This window comes from Esox lucius, chromosome 10 (assembly GCF_011004845.1).
Source record: "Esox lucius isolate fEsoLuc1 chromosome 10, fEsoLuc1.pri, whole genome shotgun sequence".
In the NCBI taxonomy this organism is placed as follows: Eukaryota; Metazoa; Chordata; class Actinopteri; order Esociformes; family Esocidae; genus Esox; species Esox lucius.
The window spans coordinates 6091643-6111918 of NC_047578.1; the positions used below are offsets into that span (position 1 = coordinate 6091643).

At 42.3% G+C, this 20276-nt stretch overlaps 2 protein-coding genes across 3 annotated transcripts; one reads left to right on the forward strand and one right to left on the reverse strand.

The window, feature by feature from the left end:
• Window positions 1-206: 206 nt before the first annotated feature.
• zgc:86598 (STKc_CK2_alpha domain-containing protein) lies at window positions 207-11398 on the reverse strand. The gene is made up of 13 exons (XM_010891550.5): window positions 11279-11398; window positions 5945-6079; window positions 5475-5586; window positions 4976-5077; window positions 4720-4770; window positions 4534-4593; window positions 3004-3087; window positions 2407-2517; window positions 2064-2165; window positions 1690-1790; window positions 1307-1455; window positions 1032-1121; window positions 207-665 (listed from the first exon to the last, which is right to left on the reverse strand). The coding sequence occupies exons 2-13, from the start codon at window positions 6043-6045 to the stop codon at window positions 550-552; spliced, it is 1179 nt and encodes a 392-aa protein (XP_010889852.1). The 5' UTR covers window positions 6046-6079; window positions 11279-11398; the 3' UTR covers window positions 207-549.
• Window positions 11399-14818: 3420 nt separating this feature from the next.
• On the forward strand, window positions 14819-19349 carry si:ch211-133n4.6 (uncharacterized protein LOC797776 homolog). Of its 2 annotated transcripts, XM_034294787.1 has the most exons (11): window positions 14819-14877; window positions 14955-14988; window positions 15585-15649; window positions 16334-16360; window positions 16489-16521; window positions 16658-16693; window positions 17379-17411; window positions 17565-17600; window positions 17753-17779; window positions 17999-18031; window positions 18164-19349. In XM_034294787.1, exons 2-11 carry the CDS (start codon window positions 14978-14980, stop codon window positions 18328-18330), a joined length of 468 nt encoding a protein of 155 aa, XP_034150678.1. In that variant the 5' UTR covers window positions 14819-14877; window positions 14955-14977; the 3' UTR covers window positions 18331-19349. The 2 variants fall into 2 exon arrangements, with proteins under 2 accessions (XP_034150678.1, XP_034150677.1); XM_034294786.1 differs by having other exon boundaries at window positions 14823-14988.
• Window positions 19350-20276: the final 927 nt, after the last annotated feature.

The following is a 20276-nucleotide window of genomic DNA, read 5'->3' on the forward strand; positions in this document are numbered from 1 at the left end:
GATGATGTTCTATGGAGAGAAATTCAATGTTGAAATTAAGAGCAACAAAAGAAAAAGTAATCAACAAAAAGTGGTACAAGGAGCCTGTGTGTCATCTTAAGCGACCACTAACTGCTAATAAAAAATAAACATTAGAAAATCAAGACAAATGACCATCACCAATAAAACAACCTCTGACCCATATAAAACTTCGAACAAACTTGTACTTAGGGACATATAAAATAAATTTTATTATCCATTTTGCTTAATTTCTACATTGTAGTTGCATTTCTAGACACCGTCATCATGAAAGAACGCAGCTACAGTTTTTATCCGGACTCAGGCTCAAGTAATAGTTTTCTCTCGTTGTGCGCCCGGGTCTCAATATATAATTATTGTGCGGAAAAAGAAAAGGGGAACCTAATATCTTTTTTTTTTCCTCTCTCTCTCTTTGTTATTATACTCAACATAAAAATGGTTGTTGCCCGGCCTGGGCCCGGTGGAGGCTGGGTAGGCCCGGCCAGACAGGGGCTGCGGGTCCATCCCTGTGCCCCAGGCAGAGAGCATTGTTCAGGGCTGGCCCCCGGCGGCGGCTGGGACCTGAGTGGCCAGAGCACTGGGGGACGAGATCACCGGAGATCCAGCCACATTAGCCAGGGGCTGTGACGAGGACATGGAGGTTATGCCTGGGGAGGAGGTTGAAGAACAGGAAAACATGGTCAGAGGTAGAGGCTAGGGGACTGGACCGCATGAAATTCAGGAGGCCATACTATCAGAAGACTCTTATGAGCCTTGCCACCAGTTCTCGTTACAACCCGTGGGCGAGTTACAGACGCCCGTTATCGTTACATCCCGTGGGCGAGTTACAGACGCCCGTTATCGTTACATCCCGTGGGCGAGTTACAGACGCCCGTTATCGTTACATCCCGTGGGCGAGTTACAGACGCCCGTTATCGTTACATCCCGTGGGCGAGTTACAGACGCCCGTTATCGTTACATCCCGTGGGCGAGTTACAGACGCCCGTTATCGTTACATCCCGTGGGCGAGTTACCTGTCATCATACTGGAAGAGCTGACCGGGGTGGAGCCAGTAGACAGCCCTGACGTGGAGCCCATCCTGGCCTGGTCTTTGACTATAGGGTCTGGAAGACGAATGGCACCAGGATTAATGACCACCAAGAAAACACCACAAACATATCGTACGGCAATCACCCTGTCCAAAGACGGTACCACTAAAGCTCAGTTGGGCTGGCTCATTGAAGCAGGGCTGGTCTACAGTATATGTGTGTGTGTGTGTGTGTGTGTGTGTGAATGAAGAGCAGCTCACAGAAGTAGGGGTGGTCCATGGCTTCCCGGGCTGTGAGGCGGGCGTGGTGGTCGTAGCGTAGCAGCTTGTCCAGGAAGTCCAGCGCCTCGGTGCTGACCAGGTGCTGGTTCTCACTGTGCACAAACCTCTCCCACCGCTTACGGGAATGCCTGGGAAATAGACAGCATGTTAACGGAGACCGCAACGCAGACACCAAAACGTCTGCCGGGCCTTCTGGGAAAGAAGGGAGCATTCGTGGTCACGAGGTGCTTTGTGAAAGACCGCTGTGCTAATCGATGACATGCAAATCACATCGCGTTGCATAGAAATGCTCCTTACGCCTGATCTTGCTCAACTGGGCAGCTTTCAGACACACAGACTTTCAGGGTTTGGGACCAACCTACCTGCCCAGAATGTCATTGAACCGTGGATCCAGCTCGATGTTGTATTTGTCGATGTAGTCATATAGGTCTTCTGTGCCCAGGACTTTAGCGATCCGTACTAGCTGTAAAATGTGACATGCATTAAACACTAGGGGGCGGCATAGGTTTTACATACAGTACATCCTCTGTGTATGGTGAAGCAGTAGAGGAGTTCTCCTTGGACACTGATGTAACAGACCATAAAGTAATATTCTGCCTTCTCGTTTTTAATGGGTTTTATACGACCAGCCAGCTTATTACTCAAATCCCTGAGGCAAAATATTTTTTGTAAAAAGAAAAAGAATAAAATGCAGTTGACAGATATGATTGACTTGATAGGTAATCTGAGATCTCACCTGGTCGTAGTTGTCATGGCCATGGAAGAAGGGCTCCTTCCTGAAGATCATACTGGCCAACATGCACCCTAAGCTCCACATGTCCAAACTGTAGTCGTACATCTACACAGGGGACAAGTCAACGGGGAATGGCATCAGAAAGGCGCCGCAGAAAACAAACAACGTGTAAAGGAAAAGGCGACAAGAGTAAAATGGTGAAAAGGTGGGTTATTAAAATTAAATCTCCTGGATTCAAGTATTTGAAACTGCTACTGTTCCGACTACTACTTTTTCTTCAAAGCAATGAAAAAAAAGGGGTGATGTTCAAAATGATTTAAAAGCAGGTAAGAGATGACTGACTCACCTGGTAGTCAACCAGCAGCTCTGGACCTTTAAAGTACCGAGACGCCACTCGTACATTGTACTCTTGAGCTGGGTGGTAGAACTCTGCCAAACCCCAGTCTATAAGGCGAAGCTAGGAAACAAAAAGCAGAAATACACAACAGGACTTAGACGCCGATAAAAATACATTGTTACATACTGCACCTTCTTAGTCACCATGGGGACCAAACTTAAGGATCATTTACATGTTTTTTTAATCAAATAAACCCGAAAACTCTCTCCAAAATATGTCTTACCACAGGAGTTTAGCACAGGAAGCACCTTACCAGCGTAACGAAAAAGTCAAAACAAACCCCTCAGAATGGCGGGGCAGATTTCTACTGTGATGGTTAAACATTCACACACTCGTCAATGATTGGCTAAATGCCTTGTATGTAACATTTGGACCAATCACAGGTGAGACGGGGTGCTTTGTGAGCTTACTTACAGCGATAGCCGCACACTTTCTGGGTTATACTCCGCCCATAAGTTGGTCTCAGAGACCACCCAATCAGAGACCACGGACCACCCAATTATCACCGGTCACGGAGAGAGGGAAATGAAAGCAACCGGCCGGTACCTTTCTGTGTTCGTGGTCAATCATGACGTTATGTGGCTTGACGTCTCTGTGCATGATTCCCATACTGTGGCAGTAGTCCAGGGCCTGGAACAGAAATGAGACAAAGAGCTGAGAGCTGGCTCGAGTTCACCAGGGCAAAACCTTCCGCAACAAACAAAAGCATCCATTATTTGTCCCATCACGGTCCTACCTCGTTTCCCCTCCCAGTGTCGTTCTCGGTGATGTGTTAATAAAATGTTCTTTCCCACCACCAGTCTAACCCTAAACCCACTAGGCAATACAGCATTTAAACTGACTTCATAACCTAGTTGTCTGTACAGTAACCATACTGAACACCACTGGTCCTCCTCCACGCTGCTCCTGGTGAGACACGGGCTTCTGTCCCCAACCGGGGATCAATACTGTTCACTATACTATTCCGGAGGCCAACAACCAAGGACCGTGATTCTTATACTTAATCCCATCTGATCCTTAACCTAGGCAGGGAGAGGGGGCCGGGGAATTTACCGGACAGATGCTCTACTGTGCTGGGCTGCTAGGGAGAGCCCCCAGTGATCCGGCTTAACACACCTCAGTAGCGCGGATTCACGAGGCCTCCGACCAGTTCAACTGTAGCAGAGCGGCCAACCACACTGAACCCAGGCAATTATACAGAGACAGTTATTTTTTTAATTTTTTTTATGTCATGCATGTTAAGGGAAACAATGCTGAAGAAAAGTGCACGTTATGCGCTGCAGTGTCACTGAATAACACACTGATCAAGCCCTGTTGTTTTCCTGCAGCTCAATGAAAAGCACCAGTGTGTTGTAGAAGTACACTGGAAACAGGAGGTGTGGCTGGGGCGGGGCAAGAAGCCTAATGGTTTTAAGAAATCGTCTCCACAGGGGTCGCGTCTCCCTCACCGGGCCGGCCGCACGCCTCGGCGGAGGAGGTCCTCAGCATTGGTGTCACCGAAAATACAACTAAATCTCTACCCAAGCTCCCCAGATCGCCCATGTCATCCTGTATCCACTACAACTCGATGGCACGTGCCTCCTAAGCAGCAAGGGGAACTCCCACTCAGAAACCTCCGGGCTCTGCACAAACCCTTTACGTCGGGGCCATTAAACCCTGATCCCAGAAGGCACAGACACTTCTGGTTTTCATCCTCTCCTAATAATGTGACTGACTGCAATTAACTACGAGGTAAAAGCGTAAATAAGAAGTGTTTCGGCCTTCCAGGACTGCAGTTGAATGGCCCAGTCTTATATGCTGTCTTGGTTCTGGCACCTCTTGTCTCTAGCCCAGCTGCCCCAACCGTGCTTCTCCTCAACCAAGTCCAAGCTGTTCTCTGTGGCACCCGGATTTTGGGCCCAGCTTCCCCCTTGAAACTAGGACAGAGGTTATGTCCACAGCCCTACCGAACCTCTAGTCCACTCACAATGACTTTGCTGATAGCACATAATCTTTTTTTGGTTGGCTTACAGGGATATTTAAAACAAATGGGCCAACTGTAAGTCGCTAAATGACAAAAATGTAAAATGTTCTCACCTTTAAGATCTCGTACATGTAGAACCGTATGTCGTAGTCTGATAGCGTCTGATACAATTGCTGGAAGAAGGCGAGACATCTCACATTTAACCAGAATATAACTCAGAGATACAGTACATTACATGCGTGTGGTCCAAGCTAAGGCCTTCATATGGAACAGAATCAAATAAAAGCGATGCTACTTACCTTAAAGTCTGTGTTGTTAACGTGTTCAAAAACCAGGGCTGGAGTGCGAGACTGCAATGAAAAGAACATTGGGCATCTTCAAATGTGTGTTCACAACAAACTCGGGAAACAGACATGCTCGTTAAAAAAACATCATTTGATGGCAGATGCATACCAGATTCAGGTGGATTTTCAGCGAGAGTGGTATCCAAAATATCATTTCATATGTACGGAGCAGAGTGACGATATGTATTATTGGTAGGTTGAGAAAACTGACCACGGGATCCTTGACGATGTCTAGAAGTGTGATGATGTTGGGACCGCCGCGCAGGTTTTCTAGAATCTTGATTTCTCGCTTGATTTTCTTCTTCTTCACTGGCTGTTGGTCACAGGCGACAGAAAGAGAGACGGGCACAGTGAGGAGGATGGCACTGCGGTGAAATGTGCAGTAAAGATGGCCTATGGAGTCTCATCCAAGAAGATGAAGTATTTTGGCCAGGGGAAGACAAATGGCTGCATAGCTGCTAGCGTGCGTAATGAAGCCAGTGTACTGTCATGTCTGAGGCGTAGAGGCTGTGGTCAAGCTGTAATGTCTATCCCCAGCGGAGACTGGGGTTCAATCCCCATCTAAACCCATATTATTACCGGCCCGCCCCTCTATTTTCTACGGTCTTGCTGAAGTTTCAGAATTACTGAAACAATTTATTTTCAGAAGAAAGTTTGGGTCTGAGTAGAAAACAGTCAATGGAGTGAAGTCCAAAGTCCAGCGCCAGTACCTTGAGTATTTTGACGACTACTTTTTCGTTGTTTGTGATGTTGATGGCTTCAAACACTTCGCTGTATTTCCCCCGGCCCAGCTTTCGCACCAGCTGATAGTCATCTTGATTTCTGAGGGGCAGACGGAGAGCAAATACCAAGAGTCTTATTTACAACCAGTTTAAGACAGATACACTCCAAATCCCCCGACAGATAGTTAACCCAGATACGGGATGATTAAGGTGACTGGCTAAACAGTAAGTAGACAGAGGTTATGTAATGTTAGAGCAGACTAAATTCCTAATTCTACAGGTCAGAAAGACATGTTCTACTTCATATACATTATTCAACATTGCAATTCCACACCTTTGCGCACTGATAAGCGGCACTTTGCCCAGATAAAAAGCCCAGCATAGGTTAAGCTCTGTAATTGCGTGTGTGATACTTAAGGGGGTTTGGGCGTGGCGATGCTGCAGCCCGTTCAGCTTACCCCCACTCGACGACGTGCGACTCGTAATCCCAGTACTCCCGAGGTCTCTGGGTGTTCACGTCAGGGTAAACCCGAGATCGACTGGTGACCGGGCCAGACATGTTCAGCTGGACGCAAAGGCTCTCTCCTCAGGACCTGTGGGTCGGCCAGGGGAGTAAGGAAAAACAAACATTGAATTGCATGAAACAGAGACAGAAACACGTACGAGTGCTTACATGCATTTCCTCAACGCACAAGAAATCTAATGGCCTACTTTTGAGTCATGATCCCATATATTTCAATGCATACATCCAGGTTTAAGTGATACAGGGGTGTTTCCATCACTGTAAACAGTCATAATGTGGGAGTTGGATTTGGCAACCGTATTCCAAATTCAGATGAATTCATTGGCAACTGGACAAAAAGCAATGGCATTTTTAACAATATACTTAGCAACAGAATCAATACATTGCGCTCCACAGCCAACCTCAAAGAAAACACGTTATAGCCTTTTCCAAGGTTTGTTGACAGTACGGTGACTTTATCCACTCTGTACTGCAAACCCAGTGTTCTAATAGCGGTAATAGATTGGCTATAGCACGACTACAAACCCAACAGCTTCACATAGTAAGAGGCTTGTCCTGGCGTGATCACATGCGCTAATGTCCGTTTTGTAAGTATACAATGTTTGCTGTTTACTTACAAAACGGACAGTGTTGCTTCACAACGCCAGGGTTGTGGATTCCATTCCCACAGGGGGCAAGTACGAATATGACATGAATACAAGTTTACACCCATTTCACACTTCGAGGAAATTAATAGTCCAACTTTTCAAAACAACATTAATTGTAACTTTTATTGAGAGGTCATGGGCAGGTTCACAGGCAAACATTTTGTTTTTTGGATTGCAAGGTTGGATTTTTAGAGAACTATATTTTGCCTTAACATTGGTCAAGTAAATAAGAAACCTAAACCTTGTTTAAACTTCCTATCCGATTATTCCATAGTATAGTTCTGTTCTCCCTTTCATTATTAGGCCAGGGTTTTTGTTTAGGCTATTCAAGAAGACCCTTCTAACACGGAACAACCTATATGCCCTATTGATTCATTCTGAGACTGTTCACGAAAGAGCACTATGATATTCTGCTAAGACACTGCAATGATCCCCGAATATGGGGTGAGAAGCATTTGGGCCCGTGTCACATTTGGGCCCGTGTCACATTTGGGCCCGTGTCACATTTGGGCCCGTGCTCGTCTCTGCTCTTTCTACAATCTACACTGTTCTCTTGCATTGTGTTAACAGTCTAACGACAACACGTGTTGAACATTTAGGGTTTGGCCAATGGTTCTGGATTTTTTCCTTACTCATCGCTTTCAGTTCTGCACGCTGCATGTGTCCAGACTCCAGGGGTGTGAGAAAGTTAATTCCAAAATAACATTACAGAAAGATCAATTTTTAAGATCAATGAAATTGGGGCCGAGAGGGCTTTTTCTGTTCCCATGGTTATGAGCCAAGTTCCATAGGTTTTTTCCAACAGAACTTTAATAGCATATCTAAGTGGATTCTCTAGTGTTGACTCAGATAACTGCAGTGCCGCCACCAAAAACAGGCATCAGGACGTCTACGCGAGACATGAAAATCAGCCAGCAAGCGTGAAGCAAGCTCATTCTCTACTCTCCAGCGGATAATATTACTGTATTGAGAAATAGATGAGTTGCCACAGAGATCAAACACAGCACTCCTATTTTTTTTATTTTATTTACTAAAAACACATCAGGGCAGGATATATGTGAGCTAGCTAGGAGCTAAGTAGCTAACTATTTGACCTGACAGCAAATATTAGCTACGATAATTAACCCAACTCTTTTAATGTGATTTTAACTTGCTGGCTTAGCCATTTAGATGAATGCAGTGCTAGGATAGCGAGCTAAATCATAGTGAACGTCCACTGCTTAGGCAACAAGCCTATTTCACTGGTGGTGTACTCATTTGTCTGCTGATCTAACCAGCCACAATTCTATTTGTAAATTTGAGATAAGACTGTCAAAACATGGAAAGAAGAAAGTGTAAAATGCCTCAACGTATGACGAAAGTATTTTGAAGACGATGCTCTAGGCTACATGTGTGTTCTCACCATGGGCAAAGTCAGTCAGCTGAACAGAACACGCATGTTCATGATTGGCTAGAAAATACAATTGCCATCGATCTGCTAGTACACAGTAGTAATGATTGTATAACATTTGTAAACTGTACTGATGTTAGCAACAGGCAACAAGAAGTGAAACCAACAAGATGTTAGTCGCACCCTCACTTCATCCAATTATAGCTTTTTGATAAAGTTACAACCTGACAATTTCTTGACTGATGGTTAAAAACTAGTGAACTGTGTGTTTTAGAATCGTGTTCTGGATGCTCTGCCCACAGCGTCAGAGACGTTCAGAAAATTTGTTTTGACCGAGTTGTGAGAGCAGTATCCTGAGAGCTGAGAAATAAAAGGTTTTCCTGATCACAGAAAAATGTGTATACATATCCTGATGTCAGGTTTCAATCTGCATTGTAAATGTAAATTATAGATTATACTGTAACAGCCGTGACCTTTTGATGTCCTTTCATAGAGACATGAGATGCTGGAGTGATCTTTACTACTCTTCTTAACTGGTAAAACAAATTGTACATTTATTTTCTTAGCATTTATTCTACATCACTAATAAAAAATATCTTATTTTAATAAGTCAGACTACTTCATTCATGTGGCATTTAACTGAAATTATCACATTGCCTGGCATTAATATTTTCTAATTTAAATGTTACCAAATACCAACATTAAAAAAATCCAGGCATTAGCCATTAAGAAAATCAATGTCAATCATTTTCTATTATGGACATCCTCGTGTAGTCAGCGCCCACAACGACGGTCAATCATCATCACCATCAATAGTACTGTATCTTTGCCCAAACCTATGGGGAACAATAACTTATCCTGGTGTGTCCAAAAGGTCAAAAGGACAACAACGCAAAAACCAAACCCCATTCAGGATAATCCATACAATGCATTATTCATAGAGTCTATTAGTTTGTATAATATCCATAAGAGAAACCCCTGTTGTCTCATAACAGCTTCACATGAAACAAGTACAGACATTCCACTCAAACCAAAGGAAACAAACAGAAAAACAGAACCGACTTGCACACCGTTCACTCAGAAACAACAGCCATGCATCATAGCTTCTTGGTTACAACATTCCAGAGATTCCAAGGTACCCCTTTCCAAACAGCCTTGTCTGCACCCTGGCCTACCGAGAGCCAGTGGAACGAATACTGTAAGAATGCCATTTCTAAATCTACGCCATATATTAAAATAAATGTAATTTGTAATTTTTAATTCAGGCAAATATCACTAGCAATACCTGAATGTCAACACCAACTTAAAGTGATCAGTCTTGAAAAGCAGCACCATGACTTAATTGAACTCAGATCACATGCAGGCTAGCTTAGTGAGAGGGGGGCCATAAGGTCTGTGCAAGGAGCTTTAAGGCAGATATTTCTTCATATAGAGATACAGGGCCAAATTTAAAATACCAAAGAAATCCAGAAGAAAGCCAGGGCATGGGATTTCAGTCCAAGTATTTTGGATTGTATCGTGTGAGACCCAGGCTTAACCAAAGAGCCTGTTAAGACTACAACAACTGCCCTGAGGTATGGCATAAGGCTCGACATGTTTGCACGCAGTGCTTTGGCCTCCTGTCCTAAAAGGCGTATAAACTCACTGGCTATGTCGTTTACCCGGTTACTGCCATGCCATTTTCTGTTAAACAAAAGCCGTCGCTGGTGATAGTAGAATGTTTGAAGTGAGACATCGTCTTTAGACATCAGTAAACGTGGAGAGTCACTTGGAATAACTTAGCCTTCCAGGGAGCTGGTAAATTAGTTGATTTCACGTTCAACGGTAGAGGTAGAATCTACTCAGTCAGGGCGAAGGGTTGGCAGGAGTGTTCGGGTTTCAAATGGCATTTCTTTGGGAGTCTGTTCAGTAAGTTGTTGAACTGTGAAGCCTGTCTAGATTCATAGACCATAGTTTTGGTGGGTGGGTGAGAGGACTATCATTAAAGCTACAAATTGCAAACCGCAAAGTAATAAACAGCCTACAGATGAGACGCTCTACGACACAGACCTTCAATAATTGGGCTACATGAGTCATACCTAATATATTACAATGCTACTTTTCCAGTATTACTTGGAAACTTGGTTCCATTTCTTTACTTTTCCAAGCAGATGTTAGGCCCAACTCTAATGTTTACTGTACAGTGCAGGAGCTAGATAATTTAATACCGAAAGACAAAGCCTAACTAGCAGTCCCCTATAAATATGCAAATTGCAGTCCCACTTAAAATATCAAGCCAAATCTTGTGATCATTTGAATAGTTGTATTAACTAATTGCATCACTTTTATTGAAAAGCATTAAAACTACTATCTTGATATTCTTCCAACAAAATGTCCTCTTTATATCTTAAGACTGACTCAATAGTTATCAGAATATCAGCTGTCAAAATGTGACTACCCAGCTAGCTAACTAATGTAGATGACTTGGTCATTCATTATCATAATAAAAGTAATTTAACCGTACACAATACAGTTAAATCAATAGACCCCTAAATATCTATATTTCTAGCTCAGATTATTTAGAAAGATAAGTAATTTTCTTTCAGCATCCACTAGCTAATGTAGCCTGCTAGCTAATCATAAATGCTTAGCAAATTCCTGCAGTAATTACAGTTATAAAATTCAAACATATTTAAAAGGTTAGCACACATGAGGCACTCACATTAGTATTCTCGGTACCAAAAAACTAATTTCATTGATTAAAAACCGCACGGTCATCAGGCCAGAAGACTAGGCCAGAAGCCTGGGGTTTTCTTAACTAAATCAAATCTGTCTCTGGGATTAGTAAATGAGGCTAGCATAGCCAGTCTAGCTAAACCGGTAGTTCTCCATAGTACATTTTTTATATTTGGAGACCTCAATAATGAATCACCTTTTCAGTGATACTTTAACATTCTCAAGGGAGTAATTTTTTTATATCTATCGCTGTCTTGGTTTACGCCTTGATACAAGAATAAGGGATAACTAGCTAACCTGCTAACGTTAGCCGCTTACTATCAAGCCGTGGCCAGGGAAAAACTCCCATCACAGTAGTTACAGTTAGCTAGCTAGTAAGCTACCACATCCATTCCACGAGATGATAACATGCGCGCGATAGAACAATGTTGAAATCGAATCTACCGGTAAATATGTTTTCTACGTCAAAATAAACAATTACACGTTCGTGAAATCGATAAAATATAAAATATATTACCTCTTAGAGCTTCGGGATGAGAATATGGCGACACTGGACTCCAGCAACCAGCTATATTGTAATAAAGGAAGGCAGTTACTACAGGACTCCACTCCTCTAGGTGGGGCAATGTATGTCTGTATTCACTGAAAAGGCAGTATTTAGAGTTGGTTTAAGTACCAGGGCAGAACCGGGCAGAACCAGGTGTGGAGTACCAAACAGCATTCTAGTAAAACCCACACAGAAATATAGGAGACTGTGAACAAACAGTTTATTACCCCAAGACTGTTTTAGCTGGCCAAGCTAAAGGCATCTTCCCCCTATTGCCCCCCCCCAACTGAACTATTCCAAGCCATTGCACTTACTTGACCAGCACAAAATCGAGTGTATTGTCTGTGTGCTTTAGTTTGGCCTTCAACAGAGCAATTTTTTTCGTACTGTGCCAGAAACCCTCCCAGCTGAACGTATCTGACTCCATCTGCCAGTGGATCACAGATTTTCTGACCAAGACAGATCACTTTAAGCTGGGAAATCACCTCTAACGCCGAGTAGCACAGGGCTGCATGCTCTTGCTTTTTAACACTCAAGTGCCTGAACCTTCAACAACACACATGTCAGTTGGCTGATAACACAATCTTGGCCGGTCTCAGGCAAATGCTTTAGGACTCTTATAACAAACACCACTCTTCACCTGTTAGGTTACTTACCCCACGGTGTTGTGTTTATTAATAGGCCATCGGGCTCATCCAGGACTCACGCTGTGTGAATCGTCTCTGTATTCTCACTTTTTAACCCAGAAAATCCCAGATGTTGTTTATTTTATTATCTGTGTTGACTTTGTTAACTTGTATGTTTTTATTCGGTTTGTATAGTCTGCTTTCACAGATGAACAGTGTCTCTCTGATTCTGAATAATTTTCTGGCTACGCTAACCTTGAAAACCAAAGCATGTAAAAAGCTGAAACTAGTGATGTTCTGCAACCCAATTTTCCCCAAAAATATTGTCTGTACACAAAAATGGAAACATCAGTACTTATAATATACTATATACTATATTATATATTATATACATTATATCGACATTAATTATTGGCTGGTGTTATATTCATAAAACTGAGTTGAATGTGTCACTCAGCACAATGGTTAGGTAAATCTCTATACTTTATTGTTCATTAAAGTTGGTGAGCATTAGAAACATAATTCAGTGCATAGATTAATCACATTTACAATAAAGGCAATATACCATGAATCAGGTTCCATTGAAGGCCTATGCATGACACTATACATTTAATACCATCCACAACAAATCCGGTCTGGTATGTGCTCGTCTCAGGAGAGCTCTGAATCACTATGCGCAATTTGCGGAGTTGGCACGGAATGATCTTATTCAACAGTAGACAATCTGAGACTGGAGGACACTGGAGATCTGATAGTGTTGTGCATTTGTGTCATCACATCGTATTCAAAACAGATTATTACGGTGAAAGTTGAGATGTATCAGGAGCAAACCAATATGTTGTCTTGAAAAGGATACTATAATTTGTAATGAATAGCAAAGATACTGTCATATCCTTTCCCCAACATTCGAAGTGACCTAGGTAAATTACTAATAATCACTAATTTCACTAATCAGAGCTAGTGAGTGGCAGTTTTAGTGTTTACTATCTTATGAACTCCCCCAAAGCCAGGTCACCGCCACTGACATTAACTGCACAGTACCCTATTTTTCCCCTTACAGTTCAGGAATCACTGCTGTACAGTGAAGCAAGTGCCTAGTCCATTCAGTGTCAAGGATGGAACCCTAGGATTCTAGTACACCCATGGGTGTTCCCCTTGCAATGCACATGTTAATCTGACCTTACAGGCTTTCAAAGGCTTTCCAGGCCAGTGTTTGCCTTGAAAAGCAGCCCCAAATGCCCTGACCAACCACTCTATAATGTGAGGGAGAAATGGCTAATTATCCTTCACACTTAAAGAGAGAAATCCTTTTAGTGGGAGCATACAGAGGACTCCTTTGATACCCAGGCCAGAGCAGACCTAAATACCAAAGAGAGGTGACGTGTGAGATGAGACTCCACTACAAGGGGACTGCTTTCTCCCATTATCAGTGCTCTAACCTCTGTTCTGCTCTGGAAAGGTGCTTTCCTTTTTTGCATCGGTTCCCCATAGAAAGCCAGGAAAGGCAAACTCAGATGGGGTGACTTCCTGTCTTGTCTGACGATGCCCAATTCATTTCCATTGGCATTTGTTCCGTCTGATAAAAAGGCAAAGAACTCAGCAGATCGGATGACAGCGGTGGACGAGATGCGAATGGAGGAGAGTTACAAGGGCACTAGTCTTAGCCGCGTAGGCTTGTGAAATCGACCGTGTACGCGTAGGTAGTGCCGGATTTCTTTCTCTCCTCTTACGGGTTATTTTGGATGCACATGGGACAAACCTCATCGCAGTCAGGGGCTGAAAGTTGCCTTTCATCCTCCAGAGAACAACGCCAATGTTTCCTTGTATTAAGACCAGGGGGCAACGAGTTCACAAACAGCTCCTGTACTTTTATCACTCTACATATTCCCTAATAACCACTGTCATCGCCAGCTGTATTGTGCAGTTTTTATTCATTAATATTTGATTTTGTAGTGAAAACTGCTGTAACACATTCCCACAATATTAAACTTGTAATTGGATTTGGCAGCTGTGTACAAAAGTGTGCACTATGTCCAGACCAGGCCCTCTACATACAATAGTGATTCCATATGGCTACCCTGAGACAACAAAAGTCTGCATTGTAAATTGAGTTTCTCTACCTAGGTCCACTGCACAGAAAATGTCATATAGCTATGGAGTTTGAAGAGGAATACTACAGGATAAGGTTTTGCATGTGCCAGGTTAAGACCCTTAAGTTTGATACAATCTCGGATCAGTCTGTCAAGCCCATCCACGTTAACAAAGTCAATGGGACTACACTAGAACCAAGCAGGCCCTTATTCCATCAACTCTTTTGGATCAACATCAACTTGTTTCTCCCGACCGTCATCTATCGGGAGTATGCCTTACCTATTTAAGTGGGTTAACATTTCATTCCAAGATTTAAGATGAGGAAATTCCCCCTCTAAAGACGCTGCCTTTCATTAGTTTAAAGGGCAGGAAAGTACACACATTTTTTGGGCCTTCTGGGCCCTGGTCAAAAGCATTCGACTAAAAAGGGTAGGTGCTATTTTGGGACCCAAATCAGGTTTAGCAACAATTCCACTGTGCTTTTTCAGTGTGATCCTGCTAATTGGCACTGGTTCCAAACACCCCCTCAGACAGGCAGTGTAGCGTAGTGGCTGAACTTTATAAATGCCGCGGCGTCTAGTGTACCTCAAAGAAAAAAGAAGAAAAAACACAGCAAAGCGAGGGAAATATGATGTAAGCAATACCTTCATGTCACAAAAGGTTTTCTGTTGTTTAGCCTTTAAGGGAATAAGAGATTATTTTTGTGAGAACGTAGGTGGTTAGGAGAAGCCTTACATCAAGCCACGCAATTAATGAAATTCAATAGGTATGAAACCGTTTTTTTTTTTCTTTCACAGGTTGTCCACAATAAGCTGGCCACCCCTCTTTCGTACCCAATGGACTTCAAGAAAGGTATAAAAGCTCCACCACCACTTTCTGTCTCAGAACCAGTTGAAGTGCAATATTGAAGTTTGTACTGTACAATTCAGGATCCAGATTCTAACCTCAAGACATGTTAACCAGGTAAGTGTATTATGGTCAATGTGAATTTGTTTAAGTGTGCAAATGCAGAACAGACAGATTCAGATGTATTTGCGAATGTATTGGTCAGATCTGCTCTGATTCTGGTCAAAAGATAATTAAGATCATTGATAAGATAATTGGGCAAAAGTTCAGAATTGGATTGCGTATGTAAACACTGCTAAAGTGCAGCCTACAGTTGAAGGTTTCCACCTTTCATTAATATGGTTTACATATTTAATATTCATATTCATCTGTGGTTTATTCCACCACATCTTTAAAAAGGAACATTAGGATTGGTTACTTTTGTTGCAATGGCCATGAGATAATTTATTGAAGAAACCGATCTGCCTTAAGGTCAATGGGTGAATGTTCTGACTCATTTCAATGGTCCATTAGCTGGCATTTCAGTGGAGAGATTCCATTGTAGCCAGTTGACTGGGAGGATTTTGTGCTTGGGGACTGGAATTCAGCTTGAGATCAAATGACTGAGAGATGCATGAAGTAACAAGATTACAGAGTCTGAGACAGATAAGAGTGCTGTGCTTGGACCCGTGCTCCTTTGAAAGATTGTGGCCTCTTTTTAATATATTTTCCAGGGATTTTCTCATTCTTTGCTCTCTGGCAGTTCTGCTGGTACATGCTGACCGTAATACTAATAATGGTAAGTGTCGGGACAGAGACTAAAAACAGTAACGCACACGTCGTCTCAAATGCCAAATAGTGAACAGTCCAATGATCACAAAGTAGTTGAATCCTGTTGTAAAGGATGCTGCCAGGCACAGGTGGAAAAAGGACAGAATACAATCGTAGTTAGAAGCATCTAACTACGATCCAAGTAACCAGGTAAAGGGAGTTCAAAATAAACAGGAAGAGTGTAAATGTTTTATTAATGTAACTGGTTACTTATGAACTCTGTTTCTTTGGTCATTTTGCCCTAGCTTAGGAACTTCCCAAAACTAGTGAACACATCCGAGTACGTTTACTTTGTACTTTTTCCACCTCTGCTGCCTGGGATGTTAAACGCTTACAAACGCAGCACATTTCTCATGAACTGGAATAATAATAATAATGATCATAATACATTGTCTTTGGAAGATACTTTTCATGACACAATACAGGAAGTCTTACAGAATCAAAGGCTTTTCTTCATATATTGCACACAAAAAAAAGACCTGACATTATACGAAATGGCTGATGAAGTACTCAACCGTGTGTTATTTTCAGGGAGTTGTTTTGGCTTGTGAGCACTTACATTCAAAAATACAGATGAAATGGCCCAGATGCTTTGGAGCGTCACATTGTTTCATAGTGTGTACAAACGTGTATCTCTGTTTGGTCCTTTCAGATCACACCGCCCAAGCCATAGCCACAGGTAATCACAGCTTCGGCAGAAGCCCATACTTTGACCTTAATGCAACTCTAAGGCTATTCAGTGGCCCCTTTAAAGTAACTCCCCAATGCCAGCTGGTTCTGAACCAAACTCCCATTTTTCACAAACAGATAAGGACTCAACCTCCGATGAAGCACCGACGGGTACGAGCACCATCTTCTCACTGACATGGTCTTCACAACCAACACTCTGTGAACCTGCCGTCTAAATCTGTAGTCTGCGGTCAATATGTTGTATGTACACCAATGCAAACACACATCCTCTCTGATTCCTCCACAGGGAGCTTGAATGCCATTTCCTCGGACCAGCCCAAGGGTGAGCACAGCAAGGGGAACAGGGGTCCGGACATCACCCTGTTTACGGGAGAGCGGAGACTCCTGGGTCAATGGTCAGACTCAAGGAGCACCAAAGTGCACATCAGAGAGGGCATTGTATGAATGCAACCTCTGGTCCACACTAGATGTGGGTTTGGTGTCGTTGCTCTGAGACACAGACCTGGACAGTGGTGTACTTACTGTCTTCTGTAAACGAGTGCCCTCTGAAAGTTAGATAAAGTGGAAATCTAGATTCAAGATGAGTAGTTTAATACATGATGGATTTAAAACGTGATGAATGTCAACTTGACTTGAGAAATGCACGTGATTCTGAGGTGTTCCTGACGACAACCCATTGAGATTAGATCTCATCTGTCATGGGAGAGGCTAGACAGACTTTTTTTAAACCAACATTCTTAGATAAAGTAGTTCAAATGTCAGAAAAGCCTATAATGCTCCTTTTGTGCCTCTATCCAAAACAGAGAATAGTTTACTGTAATTCCTTATTCTGTGGGAGATGTACCTGAATGTTTGGTCCAACACCCCCACCTGGTGGTGCTACTTGAGTAGTGGAACATTTTCTCAGCATTGTGACGCTGGCTGGCACACAGTAGAACATTTTTAACACTGCAATATTATATTTTTCAAAAAATGTCTTATGCAATTTTTATTCATTGTATTTATAGATAAGTCACAGTATTACAAAGGAGGAACAGCTGGTAACGTCTTTTTCATTATTTTATGCAGTATTAATTATTTAGCAAATAACACAAGATAAAACTAAATGCAATTGTTATTTTTTTATGAAATAATTACTTTGCTTTTCAAAATGTATGCTTTTCTCTGAAACGAGTCAACTTGTCTGATTTTAGATGTAAGCAGTACAAGCATGGAGGTTGGACAAGATGGTGAGTTTAAATCTTTTTGTGATAACAGCAAAAGCTTTAAATGGAAACTGTGTACAGCAACTACAGTAAATTAACACTGGTACAAGAATGAAGAAGTAAGCATGATTTTGTGGATACCTAATGTATGTGTAACATTTATCACCTTTTAACAGCTAAACCTAACCAAGTGGCTGCACCTGGTAGGTGTAATTTTGCCATGTTAACAGTCACCGTTTCAAGGCTTGATGTTTTTTGTTAGCGCAAATCAAGCCTGAATGTTTTAAAACTCTGAACATATGGAACTCAAATGAATGAGATTATATTGCACCTGAAAAGGGCTAGATTGTATGCCTGTGAGGGAAGAAATGACATTACTATGAATGTACTTCAATTCCTGTGATCCCTTGTTTTTCCAATAGGAGTCGTGGGAAACAGCGTTGAAGAACAGGACGGTAAGAGACTACATTAAAACACCCAAATGCCCTACCGCGCACACACTCAAAATCCCTCATCGTGTCAACAGTTAAGTCATACATTCAACGCGGACAAAAAATGTATACATATTGAATGGATTTCTCTTTTAGACATCGAGAGCTCAGATGAAGGTGTCAAAAAAAGAATTGTCCCTCCCCCTCCTCCCACTGCTCCACAACAAAAGGCTCGGAAGTTCACTGGGCCACGCGGGAACCGGAGAAAGGCTGCGGCGCCGCAGCAGAAGAGAAGATCGCGACCCTCTCGTCGTCAAGCTTGAACTGTTACAAAGACACAGAGGCAAACATTTACTGTTAGTTGATTACATAGAAACCCCTACAAATATTGTATCCTATTAATGTATATGCCATTACACGGACGCGTTAATAACCGTATGCACAGGATGAAGATGTTTTTTAATGTGTTTTGGGCAGTAGAACAAGGCCGGAATGACGAGATATTGTTTACTGTAATGCCTGTGGGGAAAACCTCAACGTTGTGTTAAATACAAACTCACGGGCATTTTCTGTGAATTTAATGTAGCATGAAACCTACCATGTAATGTTTTGATTTATGAAAACAGGCCAAACACCAGCGAGAGAGCGTTCACACGTTCGTTATAACCTGATGTGAACCAAGCGGTACTGTTGCATCACTTTGGAGACTGACCATAAAAGCCTCAATTCGCCAACCTGTTTAAAATTAGCAAGGACCTCATTCCCGAGAAAAATACCTCCATTTCTAAGAATGACTTCTGCCATTTTGTCACTACCCAGTTGGTGACAATATGGAGTTATGAACTGGCAATACATTCACTACTAAGATTTACATTTTTTTATATATATATATAATTAGGTTTAACTGAAAAGTTATACGCTATTTGTCTTTTAGTCGTGTGCTGAAAAAAATATTAAGAAATCTCAGAATCCTTGTGAGTTAAGAAGGGTTACCTTTGACTGGTGCTACCTACCCGAAGACTGGTAATATAGTCAGCCATGGCATAGCTGTTAGTGGATAGTCTGTTTAAGCATCCATGCTGTCAAACACAAAGCCAGTGTTTCAATCAAAAGTATTTCTTTCTTTTTTTCTAATCAGCATTTTTATACACACAGTATTTAACAAATTATGTATGAAATGTGTTCAATGAATATCAACTTCAAAACATGTCTTGAGTGTAAACCTTTATCTCTTACATAATATCATTCTAAATAAACTTAATGTGAGCAAAATTTCCACCTGACCATTCTTGAAGCATCTGTGATTGCTAAAAATGAATCAAATTGAAATGATATTCCCACATAAAAAAGGTAAACATAATTCCAGGTGAAAAGGATACTGGTTAACTTGTAAAATCAGATATGATATTAAACAGGGTATCGACTATAAAAACTGACAGGAAAATGTGAGATTTAAATAGAGTCAAAGTGCAAAGAAATAATAGGCAGTTATTCTGTTATTGCAATTATCCATAAATATTAATACCTGCGCTGTACATGGAAGAGCCCCCACAACTCACACATTCCTGTGTTTCTACTTTGAAGCATGCTGTAAAAACCCCTCAGGCCTGGTCCCTACACGAGTCTCTGCTCTGCAGCTTTATATTTGTCTAGAGTGACAAATGCACCGTTTTCAAGGTAACCACTAATACATTCAGAAACACTGTACGCGCGGGAATCTTTTTTTTTGGATTAAATATAATGAGCATTTACGGTTGACGTTGTCAGTACTACTGGATGTCATTGTGAACTGTGACACCTAACAAAGCCAAAGGGGCTGCACATATCAATGAAACAACCCAATCAGACATAACAGTGGAACAATGCTTCTCTAATAACATCGGCTGAACTACTGGATGTACAGACTTCAGTGATTCCATTACCCGGTGAATGGCCAATGGGGTAACCTTACCTTACCCGAGGTGACTTCTGGGAAGGTTTTTTTCTAAGCAACACTAAATATCGTCCCGTTCCCAATCCCCACGCTAAACCGTCAGAGGGAGGGATCGCCAACACAACAGCAGGACTTGTTCCATTCCCTCCATAAAGGGCAGGCCGTTCTCAGTCCCCTGCTGAAGACCAAACCCACCCCTCCACAGGACCAGTACATTCAGCATGGGGGGGGGCCAGAGAGGGTTCTTATCGGATGGATAAGCCTCAGGTTCCGGCCCCCCAGCCCTCCTCAGGGAGGGGCAACTAGGTTCTACGTTCTCCCTCTCAGACAAATCTC

Coding starts and splice junctions, on each gene's coding strand:
- zgc:86598 (XM_010891550.5), bottom strand. CDS start 6,045: ATGTCTGGCCCGGTCACCAGTCGATCTCGGGTTTACCCTGACGTGAAC. Junction 4,594..4,719: donor TTAACAACACAGACTTTAAG/GTAAGTAGCATC, acceptor GCCTTCTTCCAG/CAATTGTATCAGACGCTATC. Junction 1,122..1,306: donor CATGGACCACCCCTACTTCT/GTGAGCTGCTCT, acceptor TTCGTCTTCCAG/ACCCTATAGTCAAAGACCAG.
- si:ch211-133n4.6 (XM_034294787.1), top strand. Junction 16,522..16,657: donor CTCCGATGAAGCACCGACGG/GTACGAGCACCA, acceptor ATTCCTCCACAG/GGAGCTTGAATGCCATTTCC. Junction 17,412..17,564: donor TTACAAAGGAGGAACAGCTG/GTAACGTCTTTT, acceptor GTCTGATTTTAG/ATGTAAGCAGTACAAGCATG.